At 41.8% G+C, this 16,947-nt stretch overlaps 2 protein-coding genes across 2 annotated transcripts in view; both read left to right on the forward strand.

Annotated features, from left to right (window-relative positions):
- si:ch211-14c7.2 (uncharacterized) overlaps positions 1-976 on the forward strand; it is a 15,628-nt gene extending 14,652 nt beyond the window's left edge. The window contains exon 7 of the mRNA XM_061216576.1: positions 1-976. This exon is cut by the window's left edge and continues 562 nt beyond it. The gene's annotated coding sequence lies outside the window, so the exon portion shown is untranslated.
- A 4,003-nt stretch (positions 977-4,979) lies between these two features.
- kcnk6 (potassium channel, subfamily K, member 6) lies at positions 4,980-16,313 on the forward strand. The gene is made up of 3 exons (XM_061217883.1): positions 4,980-5,520; positions 12,614-13,009; positions 15,563-16,313. The coding sequence occupies exons 1-3, from the start codon at positions 5,208-5,210 to the stop codon at positions 15,793-15,795; spliced, it is 942 nt and encodes a 313-aa protein (XP_061073867.1). The 5' UTR covers positions 4,980-5,207; the 3' UTR covers positions 15,796-16,313.
- Positions 16,314-16,947: the final 634 nt, after the last annotated feature.

A 16,947-nucleotide genomic window follows, 5' to 3' on the forward strand; every position in this document is an offset into this window, starting at 1 on the left:
TGAAGGTGTTCGAATCATATTTTTACAACAGAACTTGTGAGGAGCACAGGGTCATGTCTGTGTAGTTAACCTGACTCGGACCCCTGTTTCATCATAGTATTGAACATAATTAAGTCACTGTCCGTTCTCTAGCATTTTGAAATCATGTGTTTTTGTGGATTTTTCATCACAGCAACTTGTATCACAAGGAAAATTGTTTGAAATAGCTATGTCTCCCAATGACAACCATTAGTTTTTAAAGAACTAGAAAGTAAAGCAATTGAAAAATAATTCTGTCTTAAAATACAGACCATGGATTCACAAACCCGGTCCTGGAGAGCCCCATTGCAGCAAACTTCTTTATGACTAAGACCATTTAATGACTTGCTTCAGAGAGTCACTGGTTTAATGGACCAATGAAATCACTTGTCTCTAGTCTGAGGTCATTTGCGAAGTGCTGATAGGTGGAAAGCCTGCAGGAGCACTGCTCTCTAAGGCCAAGATTGGGTAGCTGTGGTATAGACCGCCTCCTCTGTAGTTTCTTTTCTGGTTTTCTGTTTTGCTACTTGTAATCTCAAACAAAACGAAAATGAAAATGTCAACTACATATTGAAATGAAAAATTGATTGTCCTTTATACAAAATGTGAACTCCTGTAGAAAATGTATATTTTCTAAACGACAAAGGCAAATGTCATGTTTGAAAATCAAGCTGTGAATTAATTGATTGATGTCATAAAGAAATTGTTCCAAAAAGTAATGCGCTGTTTTCTTTGTCACACAGCGTGGCGTGTGGTGTGTGCATATGATCCCAATAACAGTGACCTATGATGGCTGTGCTGACTTGAATTAGATAATTATGAACATACTCCCAGCCCACAGTCATGTGTTAGTATCTCGATACTTCATTTACATGTAGACACATTTTAATTGTCGTGAATCTACCAATGTTCTTCAGTGATCTCATAATTCAGTCATAAAACATTGTTATGACTAGCAGTTCATGATGTTGTATGGTGTTTTTTCCCCTAAACCAATATCTTCATATTTGAACTGACTTCACATTTCACATTTTATTTTCTAGTTAATTTATCTATCTATTAACTCTCAACAAGCAGCTATTCAAAATGTATAATCCATACTGTTTTGTCCATACAGTTTTGATAATAAAATAATATAAGCAATAGATTTGTATATTATTATATTTAGGCCTCATTTTGTTTATACCACCGTCTAACATCGCACCTTTAAAGTAATTGCCACAGAAAGCATTCATGTGGCAACTGTGGCCTTAGCATATTGATTAGCAAGGCCTCGAATGAACAACATCATACTGGTTATTCTCAGGGAACACCTTTTTTTTGCTGATATACTGTAATCTTGCCACTCAGTCCAGAAATGAATAGAATCTAATGGTGCAAGGTGAATATTGGTCAGATAAGCAGCGAATGTGTTTGAAAAGAATGCTAATGGGGTAGAATGGGAGGCGTCCAGCGGAACAGTAAATTAAGTCATCATTTCCGAGAAGAATGTTTGGCACTTACATTACAAATGTAACACCTAGCTGGAATTACCGAGAACACAGCAGTTTGTCTCGGGGTCTTCATCTGGAAAAGTACGACTTAATATTTCAACAATTCTGATGAACTGGTGGCATGTAGATGGCATACAGCATGTACACACATATACAGTGTGATCCAGGAAGTTTGGCATGAAGTCATATTCTTTTCTTGATTTGGCTTTAGTGCTCCACAACTTTACATTTGCAATGAAACAATTTGCATGTTGTTGAAGTGCAGATTCCCAGGGTTTTTTTTTTTTAAGAATATTTGTATACATTTGGGTTTCACCATGTCAACATTACAGCACTGTAATCACTTTTTATACATATTCCCCCCATTTCAGGGTACCACAATGTTTGGGACAAATGGCATCACAGTCATTTCGGATTAGTCATAGGTGTGTTCAATTGCTTCCTTCGAGCAGCTATACAAGAGCTTTCAGTATAGTCTTGATCCTAGGCATTACATTACATTACATCAATGGCATCTGGCAGAAGCTCTTATCCAGAGTGACGTACATTAGACTAAGCAGGAGACAATCCTCCCCCGGAGCAATGCAGGGTTAAGGGTTAAGGGCCTCGCTCAAGGGCCCAGCGGCTGTGCGGATCTTATTGTGGCGACACCGGGGATCGACCCACCGAGCGTGCGGGTCCCGGTCATGCACCTTAAACACTACAGGCCTCTGGAGTTACTGTCATTAGTCAGCATGAGGACATGAGCCGTGTGCACAAATAAGATTATATTATATTATATTGTAATATAATATAATATATCACAGGTGGGGTGGCACGGATGGTGCAGTGGGTAGCACTGCCACCTCACAGCAAGGAGGTCCTGGGTTCGAATCCCCGTCGGCCGGGGCCTCTCTGCGCGGAGTTTGCATGTTCTCCCCGTGTCTGCGTGGGTTTCCTCCGGGTACTCCGGTTTCCTCCCACAGTCCAAAGACATGCAGGTTAGGCTGATTGGAGAGTCTAAATTGCCCGTGGGTATGAGTGTGTGAGTGAATGGTGTGTGTGCCCTGTGATGGACTGGCGACCTGTCCAGGGTGTATTCCTGCCTTTCGCCCAATGTATGCTGGGATAGGCTCCAGCGACCCTGTTCAGGATAAGCGGGTTAAGATAATGGATGGATGGATGGATATCACAGGTGAGCATCGTCTGATGAAACAGATCCCAGTAAAAACACAACAATAGCTATTCTTCAGTTTAACTTTCTCATTTATTTCATCAAACAGAATAAGAGAGCAGAAGGCCTACCAGCGTTCTGATAGTTCTTCAGTTTGCACACACACACAGTATGTGTATGTTTTTCTCTTACCTGATGGTGCGCCGATGTTAAATACAGTTTTCAGTTTTCAGTATACTGCCCCAGAAGGGAGGGGGGAACATAAACAAAAATACATGCAAGTGGCTGCTAACTTTGATCAGTATTTGGTCTTTACTGTTATCAGTATTTTGTCTTCACTGTTACCCCTTGTTGGCCTTCTATGAGAACCGGAGTGTGCTAGCTACCCCCTTCTGGGTGAAGCAGAGATCAATCAAATCAATCAAAATCAACTCGCAGATGGCCTGGTATACCAAGGAAACCTCTACAGTTGGTGACCGAAGAATTCTCTACATAGCAAAGAGCACAGGGGAGTTCAATAACCGCAAAGGGCCTGGTAGGCTAAGGAAGACCTCTGCCATTAGTGACTAAATTCTCACCTTAAAGAAGAAAAGCCAGAAAAACCCAGTCCGACAGATCATAAACATTCCTGAAGAGGCAGGCATGGATGTGTCAATGACCACTGTCCATGGAAGACTTCACAAACAGAACTACAGAGGCTACGCAGCAAGACCCGAGCCACTAGTTTGCTGCAAAAACAGGATGGCCAGGTTACAGGCTGCTAGGCAGTACATACTGTAAAAGAGCCTGCGGAGGTCAGGAAAAAGGTCTTGTGGACAGAAGAGACCAGGATTGATCTGTGTCAGAGTAATGGCACGAGCACAGTGTGGAGGCCAAATGGAACTGCCCAATATCCAAAACGCTAGCCAAATGCCATTAATGCAATGTAATGTAGAACTGTCAAATGTACCCTGCTGAAAAAAAAAAAACAGCTCAAGCTAGGTTTTGAAACAGCTTGACCAGCTTGAAACAGCTTGACCAGGTTGACCAGTTAGACCAGCTCAAGTTACGTTTTGAAACAGCTGGTATTTCAAGCTGTTCATAGATGTATTTTACACCAGGGTATTTATTTATTTATTTATTTATTTATTTATTTATTTAGTAGAAAATATCTGTCGGCAGTTACAATTAATTATGAATTTAGTAAGAAGTGAATGAAAGATTCGTTTTTCGCACACCACATAAAACATTTCACAGTCCTTTCAAATTCACTGGGAAATCTGTACACCACACACCCTACTAACTATTAGTTTTATTTGACGTGTAACCGATCTGCAGTGTGCAACAGTAGCGCTGGGACTTATTAGGCCTGGCCTCCAAGCGCTCAAAAAAGACACAAGAGAGAGCAGCGCCCAGCAACCGTGTCGCTAATTATTACATTTGCACCACATTACCTGTGCTGCTGTTTGCTTCCATGTTGATATCGGCGACTTCAAGTAATTTACAGAAGCTGTGTTGGCAACGCGCCGTATAGAAGTTTGCATGTTTTTGCTTCTCTTCCATTTTCACGTGTTTGGGATTTCAACTTGCTCACATTTTGAGAAATAACCTAAAGCTCTGTTTTGTGTGGCAGCGGAAGGGTTAGTGCCGAATTGCTGAGTCAGACGACTTTGTTTTCGCGAGATAACCGGTAATGGCTCACAATGAAATTCGCTTTTAAGTCCTTATGTGACCTTTGTGCACCAGAGGGATTTTTAAAAAGTGCATTAGAGCTGCAGACTCCTAGTTAGAGAACGAAACGTAAACATGCTGAATTGTTGATCACAAATAAAATCATGTGACCGGGCTTTCGTTCGCTCCAAGGACGAAAAATAAGCTATTCTTACTGTATTTAACAATTCGATGGCAAGACGCGCAAAAGCAGCTGAACTGCAGCAAGCATGATACGATTTGTGTGTATGCATACCTTGACATTTTGCCGATAGTCTACTTGAAGATGTTTCTCATCACTTGATTGTAATAGTCTAACTATTGCAAATACATCTTATTTAACGTTTTTATCTGCTGTTGCCCTTTGATAGGGTCAAACGAAAGTTTCCTGTTTGTAAAGAACATATTTAAGCTATGATTATCAATTTGGTAGATTTTTGCGTTGCATCGCTACAAATGTTTGGTGTGGCTACAATTTTATTGTTTACCTATAGCCTATGAACCAATGCAATGTGTGCCACATAAGCAAAAACAGACTTGTTCAAATGCAGCCACATCCGTGATGTGGTTGCACCGATTCGCTCTCTTCCCACGTGTTCATATTTTAGTCTTTCATGAAGGGAATTTACATCAAATGTGAGCTAAGTACATTCTTCCTAACTCTGTTAGGAACACTTTTTCACGAAGTTAATTTTATTAGAAACGCAGTGCCGGATCTATTTCCTGAGTAGCATCAAGTGGTGGGTGGAGGAAACAAGAAGGTGGAGTTGATGTGTGAGAATCCGACAGTTAGCGCCAGATCGACGGACGAGAATCCAGTTGTCTGAAACGCAAAGGCAAGTCAAGAAGTTGACATGTCTTCGTACAAGTCGTGGGTTCTGCTGACGGTTTTTATCCTCTTTTACATAACTTACCTTTTGCTTGGAGCGCTCGTTTTCTCCAGCGTGGAGAAACCCGAAGAGGAGAGACTGAGGAGGGAACTTGGTTCTCTAAAAGCTGAGTTTCTCGACCAGAGTTGCGTTAATATAACATCCCTCGAAAACTTTATGTCAAAGGTTCTGAGTGCCAATAAGTATGGGGTGTCAATACTTCATAATTCTACAGAGAGTTCAAATTGGGATTTAGCTTCATCGTTGTTCTTCGCCAACACTTTGGTAACGACAGTAGGTAAGTTTTCTTTGCTTTGTTCTGTGGTTTCCGTTTTCTCCCCGATATGCTGTAGCGAGTATTTGGTTAAAAAAACAAATTGACTGAAAATGAAACAAATATAATACAATATAGCCTTTTGTTTTGAAGCATTGAAACATTGTCGTAGCTTAACTGTAGCCTACAACAAACGCTAAGTGTCTTCACAGGATTTATCGATCTGTTTATTTTATTTTTTATGGTGTTGATCCAGTAGTTCCAGTAGGCAAACAAGCACAAAAAAGTATGTGTTCGTTTCCTTAATTTCCATATAAATTGGCTGAATGACTGAACGCGGTTTCTTATGTTTAAAAAAAGTCTTAGGCTTGGACAGCAGTAATTCAAACTGTAGTTTGAGGATATGGTTATAGTTCAGGATATGCTTTGCCTTTCAGATGTTGTTTTACTCCTTGGGGAAAATAGGGGATGTACCATGAAACAATATTTTCTGGGAAATTGATCATCTAAGCCTGGATTATCTGTGGAAGCAGGAAAGGACTCACTCGCGCAATCATTTGTGGTTATTAAAACCCAGTTTGTATTAAAACGTGCCAATGTTTGCTCATAATCCTATACCCACCATAGTTTTAGTGGGCAGCACATGATGACTTTATCTAAACAATGCGTATTTCGTGCCCATAATCACGGAAATGGGTATGAATTCAAGTGCATATTAACACAGCACAGTTCATGTTGACCTTACGGAAGGAGGCGCGTCCATTCCGAACAGGGCCGGGCTTGCAGGAGGCTAGCAGAGGCACAGAGCAAGCCCCAGCACAAGTGTCAACACAACCTCTACTTTCATTGCTCGGTATCTAATGAAGCCTGCGTACCTCTGAGGTTGTGAGCAGGAGATACAGCAATGATATTGATTTTGGACCACGATCCGTAAGGATTATTATTATTTTTTTTAACGAGCGCGTTTTCACTCACTTACACAAATTGCACTTTAATTGCATATTACAGATTTTATGTTTCGTTTAGTTTTTTTCCAGAAACAATAAAAAATAAAGAATAATAATAATCATAATCATAATCATAATAATAATTATATATATATATATATATATGTATGTATGTATGTATGTATGTATGTATGTATGTGTGTGTGTGTGTAAATAAAAGCACATTTATTCCTTGAAGTAAATTTGAAGGACTTTGATTTTGTAGATCAGACCTAGACAGGAGCATATTTTGTTTGTTCTGTAAACATATTCTTTTTCTACCATTGTGTGAAGTGCATTTTTCTCAAGACATGAAAGCAATTGTATACAGATTGTCATTCTTGCATTTAAGAGAGGATTCTGTTGAGAAGACTAAGGCACCCAAAGTGAATATTTAAGCATAGCTACAATGACCAGGCTTTTGATTACCGGACACATCTCTTAATTAATGAAAGGAAAAATAAATTTTCATAATGAACAACACAGGATGCCTAAACTCAGACTAAACACAAGGTAAAGAGTACCTTTGGATTTGTGACCACAGAGGGGAAGGCAACCCAGCAGAAAGCCCCCCAAAATAAATATGCTTTACCATTGGGGTTAGATGGATAACCTATTGCCACTGCTTAGTTTTTTGGTCTTTGGGTGGCAGTGACTTTCTGGCCATTGAAGCTCCCATGCAATAATAAAGTTCTTGTTACATTACATTACATTACAAAGCATTTAGCAGGTGCTCTTATCCAGAGCGACGTACAACAAAGTGCACACAGTAACAAGTGTGAAGAGGACCCTCTTGTAAATCTCTGTCTAAATTTAAACCATGTCATTTGTGTGTGTAACGGGATGCTTGGAGATGTTACAGGTGAGGAAAGAGTTGGAAATAGGGTATCATGGCTAATTTCTTCTCCTTTAATATGCTTTTTGTTAGACAGAATTGCAGGCATGCACTGTTTGTAGAGGTATGTCTCGCTACAATTACAAGGGAAAATGAAAACAACTGTTTTGAGACCTAGAAAAAACGACTGTACAGTAGGGCGGGCAATATATTGATATTATATTGATATTGTGATATGAAACTGGATATTGTCTTAGATTTTGGATATCGTAATATCGTGATATAGCAGAAGTGTTGTCTTTTCCTGGTTTTAAAGGATGCATTAAAGTGATGTGATGTAATTTTCTGAGCATACTAGACTGTTCTATTATTGGCCTTTACCCACTTAGTTATTATATCCACATTACGGATGATTATTTATAAAAAATCTCATTGTGTAAATATATTGTGAAAGCACCAGTATCATCCCCACAATGTTGTCGCAATATCAATATCGAGGTATTTGGTCAAAAATATCGATCTTCGATTTTGTCCATGTGGCCCAACCCTAATTGCTGCTATACTTGAAACTGTGAAACTTTGATATTGCACATTTTCATATTGTAGGCTCTGTTTTTCTTTTTAGCTTCACTTGAAACTGTTATGTTCATTTTGCTCTAAAGTTCTTCATAAAATGAGAAAATACTCAGTACGTTTCATTTGTCAAGTATATAATTCACACAGGAGTATACAAAAATAGGCTTTATGTGGTTATTTTATATAGACTATTTATTTATTTAATAACATTATATATAGCATGTTTTCTTGTAATCAAGATATTAAATTACCTATATCAGGATAGAAGATTTTGTCCATATCGTCCAGCCCTACTGTACAGATATGTTTCATGTTTGCCTTTGGCTGGACTATTTGTCATGAGTCCTCAGGTATTTGTTTGTCCATTATGGTCTTGTTTAATTTGCATGTTAGTTTATGTGACCCTGCCCTGCTTGTTTGTCTGCGTTTCTCACGTAGACTCATTTCAAAAGGAGGCCACATGTTACAGTCATCCATCATTGTCAGCATGTATTTAATTTTTCCGAAAGGTGTGTTCTCCCAAGGTAATCCAAAGACTGTGGTTTGGTATCTTCTATCATTCACTGGAAGACTGCCAAGACTGTGCCAAGACCAGCAGAATATTCTGGAAAAGACCCAGGATGAAATGTACATTTTTTCTGTAGTTTTAGGGAGGGGGACTCTCATGTCCCCAGAACATTCATTAAGTATGCATGGGCCAAGAGAAATCTGACAGATACTAGTTTCTTCACTTTTATATTATTTTTGGTTCAGGTCAGTCTGCAACATGTCTTTTTAAGGTTATATGTAAAGTAACCCTCCAGGTGAGCAGTAATGAAGGTAATGAATACATATTTTGAGAACTTTGAGGAGTGACAGCTTTGGTTGTTATTGAAATATTTGTGAGCTACCAAGGGGAGAGACTAGGCAGTAATTAAACCAAATTACATAACTGGTAATGGCCTAGCTCCACTTTATTCTGGTATGGCCAAGGATGTCTCACATAATGTCCATAGGTGTGAGACCAGTTTTAATGTATGAGGTATGCCAATGTGATGTTTCCCAGGCAACCCATGTTGACACACACACACACACACACACACACACACACACACACACACACACACACACACACACACACATTTATATCTCTAATATCAGCCACCTCCCCCTTCCCAGTTCCTACTCTTTCTAGGTTTTCTACAGTCCAGAACAGGACAAATGATAAATTATATGTCTGACAGGTGAGAACATTTTGGAACAAAATTGGAAATTGGAATAAAAAATGTTGTTGCAGCAAATGTGGGGGAAAAAAGTCCTTGTGCGGAGGTGTAGAAACGTAGGTGTGACTACAGAGCAGAACTGCATGACTGAGGTGGCAGAGAGATTGAGGAAGTGACTTACTGATTACAGATGTATTTTACAGTTGATTTATCACACTGATCAAATGGTAAATACTATATGCATGTTTTACTTCAGGGCTGTGTATCCCAATAGACCACACAGCTGTGTTGCCTGTCGGTGAAGTGTCATTTCCTTGCAGCAAAACTTCTTTAACTTTTTCTTCCCACTGGGAATAAAAAAGTCTTAAATTTTTTTATTTAGCCAGTGTGTATGTATATACACTCTGTATCCACTTTATTGGGTAGACCTGTACACCAGCTTCTTAATGCAAATATTTAATCAGCCAACCATGTGGCTGCAACTAAATGCTTAAAAGCATGCAGACATGGTGAAGAGGTTCAGCTGTTGTTCAGACCAAATGTCAGAATAGGAAAGAAAACAAAAACATCCACTGAGCAGCAGTTCTGCAGGCAAAAACACGTTAATGAGAGAGGTCAGAGGAGAACAGCCAGACTAGCTGACAGGAAAGTGACCGTAACACAAATAACCACACATTACAACAGTGGTATGCAGGAGAGCATCTCTGAAGACACAATGCGTCAAACCTTTAAGTGGATAGGCTACAGCAGCAGAAGACCTAAAATAGGTCTAATTAATACCCAATAAAGTGCTCAGTGTATATATACTGTATAATTCTTTTTTTTGTTGCTAACCTCATACATTCCTAAAACTATTGCAGTTACCATGCTTGGACAGTCAGACAAATGTAAAGATTGAAAACAGTTCTACAATAAAGTGAGGTTGCTTTCATTTGATTTACTGAACAAATGTTATTTTGAGTCATAGTGCATGTCCAGGGAGGTGGTGTGAAAGGAGTTTGCATGGTGAGTTGGCACACATGCGCTAGCTTGCATGGCAGTGTGAACACAAGCCCTGTTATTAGTGTGGGCAGTGCCTTGGGGTAATAACGGCATAGGATTCCACTTCAGAACTGAACCTGTGATCACGTCATTGTTGTGTCCGCAGGGCTTTCAGTTCACCTTACAGATTTAAAAACATTGCGTGGACCACATTACACATGAGTGATATGTGCTGGTTCACTTTTCCAAGGCTAGTAAGGGGCTTGGTTTTGGGAATGAATATTCTGTCCAATTTATTTTTCCAACCCCCCCAACTATAACAAGATTGGCCTGTGCTTTTGAAGTGGTGCACAGTGTGGCTTTTGTTCAGTTATGAGGCCACTCTCAGCGAGCACAATTGCAGTACTCCAGTAATATAATGCTGTCCTTTCAGTTTGAGACACAGACCGAAGGCTCCTCATGTCTGCTTTTACCTGCTGGAGCAGGAGGTATACGTCTCCTGAATACATTAGAGGCTTGAGTGACTTCCACTTTGATCTTCAATTTCAGCAAACAAAGTGGTTGTTTCCCCCCAGATTTTCAGTGGTACTACGTTGTTTGAAGCTTAAGTATTCATTTGTAAAAGTGGGTTTACAAAACTCTTTGAGTCTTGCTTTAGAGCAGGGTGGTATCAAATAATGTCCTCTTAAAAAGGCACTCTCGTTCTAGTTCAATTGCAAAAGTCTGTGCTGCATGGTTTCCTTTGTGCTAAAAAGGTATGCCACTGAGAGGCCTCGACTACAATAAAAAAAGAGGAGAAAAATAATCGATTGGAATGGCTGCATTAACTTCTTGAGTCCTTTGCCTTCAGTTGTATCTGGTGGGTGCTAGCCTCTGTAGTATTGACTGGCTTACAGTACAGAAAATAACTGGCTCATTGGTTAATACATGTAAGGAATGAACATGTAGCAGCTGCTCTTCATGTGAATGGTACCACGGAGGCTTAAGAGACACAAATGAAAAGTCTAAATTGGGTTACAAAGCGGTGGGGGGAGGGGGGGGGGGGGGGGGGGGTTGTCTCTTCCTTGAAAAATGCAAAATTATACAAATTGAATTATCAACCCCGTGATGGCTAGAGCTGTCATGTGCTTCAAGTTGTTAACTGTTGCTAATCAATCAAGGAAACATGATTTGGTCTCAAACCACAAACTCATTGACTGCACATGCTAACCAAGGTGTTTTTAGGAAGTGCAATAAACGTTGGTATAAGTGCCTCTGGTGACTACTGGATTATCCAACCTGCTCATTTAAACATTAACGTCAGTTTCTAATCAAGATTGACAGCCTGGTAAAGTTCCATTAACATTAATGTGCATGTCCTTACTTGGGCTCTTGATTCAATCTAGGACTACTGTACCTGCTCTGTTGTTTGTGAAATAAAGAAAAAATTGGGACAAAACTAGTTGCATTAATTCATTTTTGCATATTCAGCTTTTGAAATTATACCAACTACTGTGGTTTCCCCCCATTTTTCCCGGTTTGTCAGACCTTCCATGTAACTGCCCTCCCCTCTGTTGCCATATAGCTCAGTTATGTGGGTGTTTATAGTATTAAGCTCATGTCTGGAAGGAATGCTGGATTTTTAGAGCCCGGTCCGTACTCTGATAACATAATCAAAAGTATTCCCAAAATGTAAATCTAATGTCTATGTCTAATTTCTGTTTCAATAATTGCTGTTGAATTAATCCGCACCCATGCAAGTGTACAGAAAGCACAGCCAGTCTGCAGTCTATTTTTCTAAGCCTAAATTTCCAACTATAAAAGTTCACCCAAACTGTCTGGGCGTGGTAATGAGAACTGTCAATTAGCTATGATTGACAGACCGTGCTCCCACTTTCCACACCTCCATGATACGTGATCATCTTGGGAGACTTGAATTTTCTCGAGCTGACCTATCTAATAATATTTTTTGCTGGCCAGCTAGCCAAGTTAAGATAAACCCACAACTATAATGTCCTTATGAAAGCAAACTAGCAAGCTAACCTTATGTCACCTTATGAAAGCAACGTTAGCTAGCTAGTTAAATCAATATAACCAGAAATAGTCTAATGGTCCTTAAATGGCAAATATTTGTCAAATATTTGCATTTTCTTTCAAATATTTGTCAAATATTTGCATTTTCTTTCAAATATTTGTCAAATATTTGCATTTTCTTTCAAATATTTGTCAAATATTTGCATTTTCTTGCCTGGAGGCCAGCGGCACAAACTATGGGTCACGAGTTATAGGAATAAGGGGAGTGGTTATCCTTGCGTGACGCACTATGATGAGAACAGTCTCAACTCATTGAAAATAGGACGATAATTTAAAAAACTCTTCTCCAAAACTGGAGAATTTAATTCTTTAATTGTGTTTCTTCAATGCCCTCTTGTGCAAATTGCATAGAAAAATCTTTAAAGTGTGACCAACCCCCATGTTGATCCTTTAAAGGCGTTGGCGTGTGTTCTCATGACCGTGTGTGTCGCGGCTGACGTAGCTCCGTGTCCCTTCTCCCTCAGGGTATGGCCACACCACGCCCCTGTCGGACGCTGGCAAGGCCTTCTCCATCGTCTACGCCCTCCTGGGGGTCCCCTTCACCATGCTGGTGCTGACCGCCTGCGTGCACAGGCTCATGCACCTGTTCACCTACTGGCCCATCGACCTGTGCAAGCGGCAGACCGGCTGCCTCCCCGGGACGGCCGCCTCGCTGCACTTCCTGGGCCTGCTGGCGGTCATGGTGCTGTGCTTCCTGGTGGTGCCGGCCATCGTCTTCTCGTCCATCGAGGAGACCTGGTCCTTCCTGGACGCCTTCTACTTCTGCTTCATCTCCCTGTGCACCATCGGCCTGGGCGACTACGTCCCCGGGGAGCAGCCCGGCCAGAGGCTGCGCTCGCTGTACAAGATCTCCGTCATGGGTGAGTGGGGAGGGGGTGAGGGACCCTCACGGCCCAGTCTAGGCGCCGGCCTGGGAGCATCGGCACAGCCTGCAGTCCGAGGTTGCAGTGGTACAGCGCTGCGTTCCTCTGGCCAGGCTCATTCATGGCACTGCATCATGTAGAATGGAAAGCACAACCCAACCCAAGAAGGATGCAAGTTATTATTCTGAGCAACAGTAGGAAGTGGCAGACAAGCTGGCACATTTGCTAGAGGCGCGTAAACCATACGGGGATTTCCTAAACAGTAAGACCTTGGAATGTTTTGGAAATCTGAGTAAAAAGGAGAGACCATTAACTCTTTGTTCATTGTAGTGCTGTCAGCATTTAAACTTTTTCGTTACTTTATTTAATGTTTCTTGTTTTAGAATCAAGACCAAATAGGCCAAAAGTTGAGTGCATTTTCTTAATGATGGTTTGTGTTTTTTCCTAAATTAAATTAAGAGTGTCATATCAGAAAGGGTCCTCAGTAGACACCCATGTAGGTGTATTAGTGGATTCATTTACCCCCTGGTGAAAATCTGATCAGGTAGCTACCATGATAGACAGCTGCTAGATTATCCAATTATGCATTGCCCTGCTGGGCTACTGACCCAGTGGCAGTGGCACAGTCTGGATTCAATACAGATAATGAGGCCCATCCATGCAATAAGACAGTGTCTTCACAAGATGAGCCACCCAGCAGCCCCAAACACATGTAGCCAGTTATTAGTATCAGGAATCCTCCTTCCTCCACTTGGTTAGGAATGTTGTTATTCAGAATGGTTGTTTCTCCCTCTTCTAAGTGTAAATAGTGTGTGGATCGGCCACTGCCTAGTCTAAGTCACTGTTTGAACTCCTAGTGGAATTGGTCTAGAATAACCCGCTGTCCTTGTTGACCTATAGTCCTCGTTTGCGAAGATGGGAAATTGGTTTCCTTGTGTAATTGTTAGCTGAGGCTAAAGTTGATGCTGGTTCACTTTTACTGAAAGATTTACAGGTGTGTTTGCCTAATATCCCCTGGGTAACTGGAAGTTACCTGTAGGCCTATAAACACAGACTATTCCTCATGGAATGCCCATTCATTTTCCATTTCCTATCATTTCCATTTCCTGTTGACGTTTTACCGTTTACACCGTTTTATGGTGTAATTCTGCTTGAAATCCTCATTGATTAATGATTCCTAATATCCAGTAAACCACCGACAGCCTGAACAGTCAGTAGTAGAACAAACTACGTTTGCCTGTGAAAGGCTGTTGCTCTCACTGTGGTTTAACTTTTAATGCCAGGATCTTTCACTTCCCTTCACTCTCTTTAAAATGGGGAACTCATTTAGTGGGACTCAATATAAATAACTCAACACACGAATGTAAGACACATTGTGGTTTCCTCCATAGGTTTCCTTGGTATTAACTCGTCCCTAAGTACTAGTTGATTTGGTTCTGTGTGAGGGGAATTTCTCCTGTCCTGTTGGCGTCAGTTTTCACTGAGGAACTGATGATAGTTTCTGTTACTACTTCTCCTACACAACGGATCTCAGTGGAGCCAGAGGCAGGTATAATACATTTATGGTAAACTGGTAGAAATGAAATTAAGCCTGGCGGCTCATGAAATGAGATGAAAAAGGGGATATGAAAAAATGAATTAATTCAACAAACCGATTTTTGTCCTAGTTTTCATATAGTGGCGAACTTAAGACAATCGAATAGCAGGGGTAGGTACAGTAGGCTTGGCTTCAACCAAGAGTTGAAGTACACAAAATGTATGTATTTTATCATTGAATAGCCTAGTATTAATGTGACAGTTGACTTTATAGGATCTTTTGAAAACTTTTTGCCGCAGGCAGTTATTGTGTACATGACCAGTTTCTACTGGTCTGTCAGCATTACAGGGACCTGGGATTTGTGGTTTAAGGTAAAGTAAGAAAGTACACTTCAAATAACCGACAAGCAGCTTGTACAGATGCTCCCGAGGCTGTACATACATTGATGTGATTTTTACACATTGGGACATATCGAACCCTCGTATTGACACTGAAAAACCAAAGAGGTAAAGAGGTTTTGTATAGAGGAGTGGGCCAAATTACCTGAGGTGTGATGTGTGAGGCTGATAAGCTCAACCTGCAGTAATCGGTTTCAGTATATCAGTGCAAAATGTGGTTCTGCAAGCTACTGTATCACAGGGTACACACAAGGCTTTTGCATGTTGGCCTATTTGTGGTGGAATGGGTGATGACAAATTAAAATATGTGCAATTTCAGATTGCATTCAGTGCTATTGGAAATTGTTCCAACCAAAAATAAGATTAAACCTACTTCTGTTTTGGAAGAAAACAGGTACAGCAGAAAGTGAAGAATACATTTTTTCTACTTCTTGCTTTTGTGCAGTGTATGGTGAGGCTGAGAGACACTTCCTGTTGCTTTTTGTTTGAGGTTCCAACAACATCGCCTTTTAAACCTGATGGGAGCAGATTTTTAAATGCATCTCAAATGTTATTTTAGTTATTGAAGCCTGGGTGTTTCATCTGCCACTGTGTCTGCTTGTATGTCTCCCGCAGTTTACCTGTTCGTGGGACTGATGGTCATGTTCCTGGTCCTGCGTACCTTTCACAAGCTGGCGGACCTGCAGGGGCTGACAGCCTTCTTCCAGCTCTCCCGCTGTGAGGAAGAGGATGACGACAAAGAGCCCATCGTGGAGAGGACCCCCAGCGACCAGCCGGACATGGAAAGGGCTTCCAGCAAGCCCCTGGACCCCAGATCTCAGACGTCCTACAACTCGATCAACCGATAGGGGCCGTCTGTCTCCTCAGTCCGCTCAGCCTATGGCACTATGACAGCAGGGCTGAGTGACCGGGAGCCTTTACAATCAAAACCAGCTCTGTGATGGCCCTTTACAATCAAAACCAGCTCTGTGATGGCCCTTTACAATCAAAACCAGCTCTGTGATGGCCCTTTACAATCAAAACCAGCTCTGTGATGGCCCTTTACAATCAAAACCAGCTCTGTGATGGCCCTTTACAATCAAAACCAGCTCTGTGACGGCAAGTGAATCCTGTGAAGCTAGGAAATGTAGTCCCACAACATTATTGCAGCTCTGCGCAGTCAGGACAGACAGACACACAGCCAGGACAGACAGGCACACAGCCAGGACAGACAGACACACAGCCAGGACAGACAGACGCACAGCCAGGACAGACAGACACACAGCCAGGACAGGACAGACACACAGCCAGGACAGACAGACACACAGCCAGGACAGACAGACACACAGCCAGGACAGACAGACACACAGCCAGGACAGGACAGACACACAGCCAGGACAGGACAGACACACAGCCAGGACAGGACAGACACACAGCCAGGACAGGACAGACACACAGCCAGGACAGGACAGACACACAGCCAGGACAGGACAGACACACAGCCAGGACAGACAGACACACAGCCAGGACAGGACAGACACACAGCCAGGACAGGACAGACACACAGCCAGGACAGACAGACACACAGCCAGGACAGGACAGACACACAGCCAGGACAGGACAGACACACAGCCAGGACAGGACAGACACACAGCCAGGACAGGACAGACACACAGCCAGGACAGACAGACACACAGCCAGGACAGGACAGACACACAGCCAGGACAGACAGACACACAGCCAGGACAGACAGACACACAGCCAGGACAGACAGACGCACAGCCAGGACAGACAGACACACAGCCAGGACAGGACAGACACACAGCCAGGACAGACAGACACACAGCCAGGACAGACAGACGCACAGCCAGGACAGACAGACACACAGCCAGGACAGACAGACACACAGCCAGGACAGACAGACACACAGCCAGGACAGGACAGACACACAGCCAGGACAGGACAGACACACAGCCAGGACAGACAGACACACAGCCAGGACAGACAGACACACAGCCAGG

Source organism: Conger conger, chromosome 13 (genome assembly GCF_963514075.1).
Source record: "Conger conger chromosome 13, fConCon1.1, whole genome shotgun sequence".
NCBI lineage: Eukaryota > Metazoa > Chordata > Actinopteri > Anguilliformes > Congridae > Conger > Conger conger.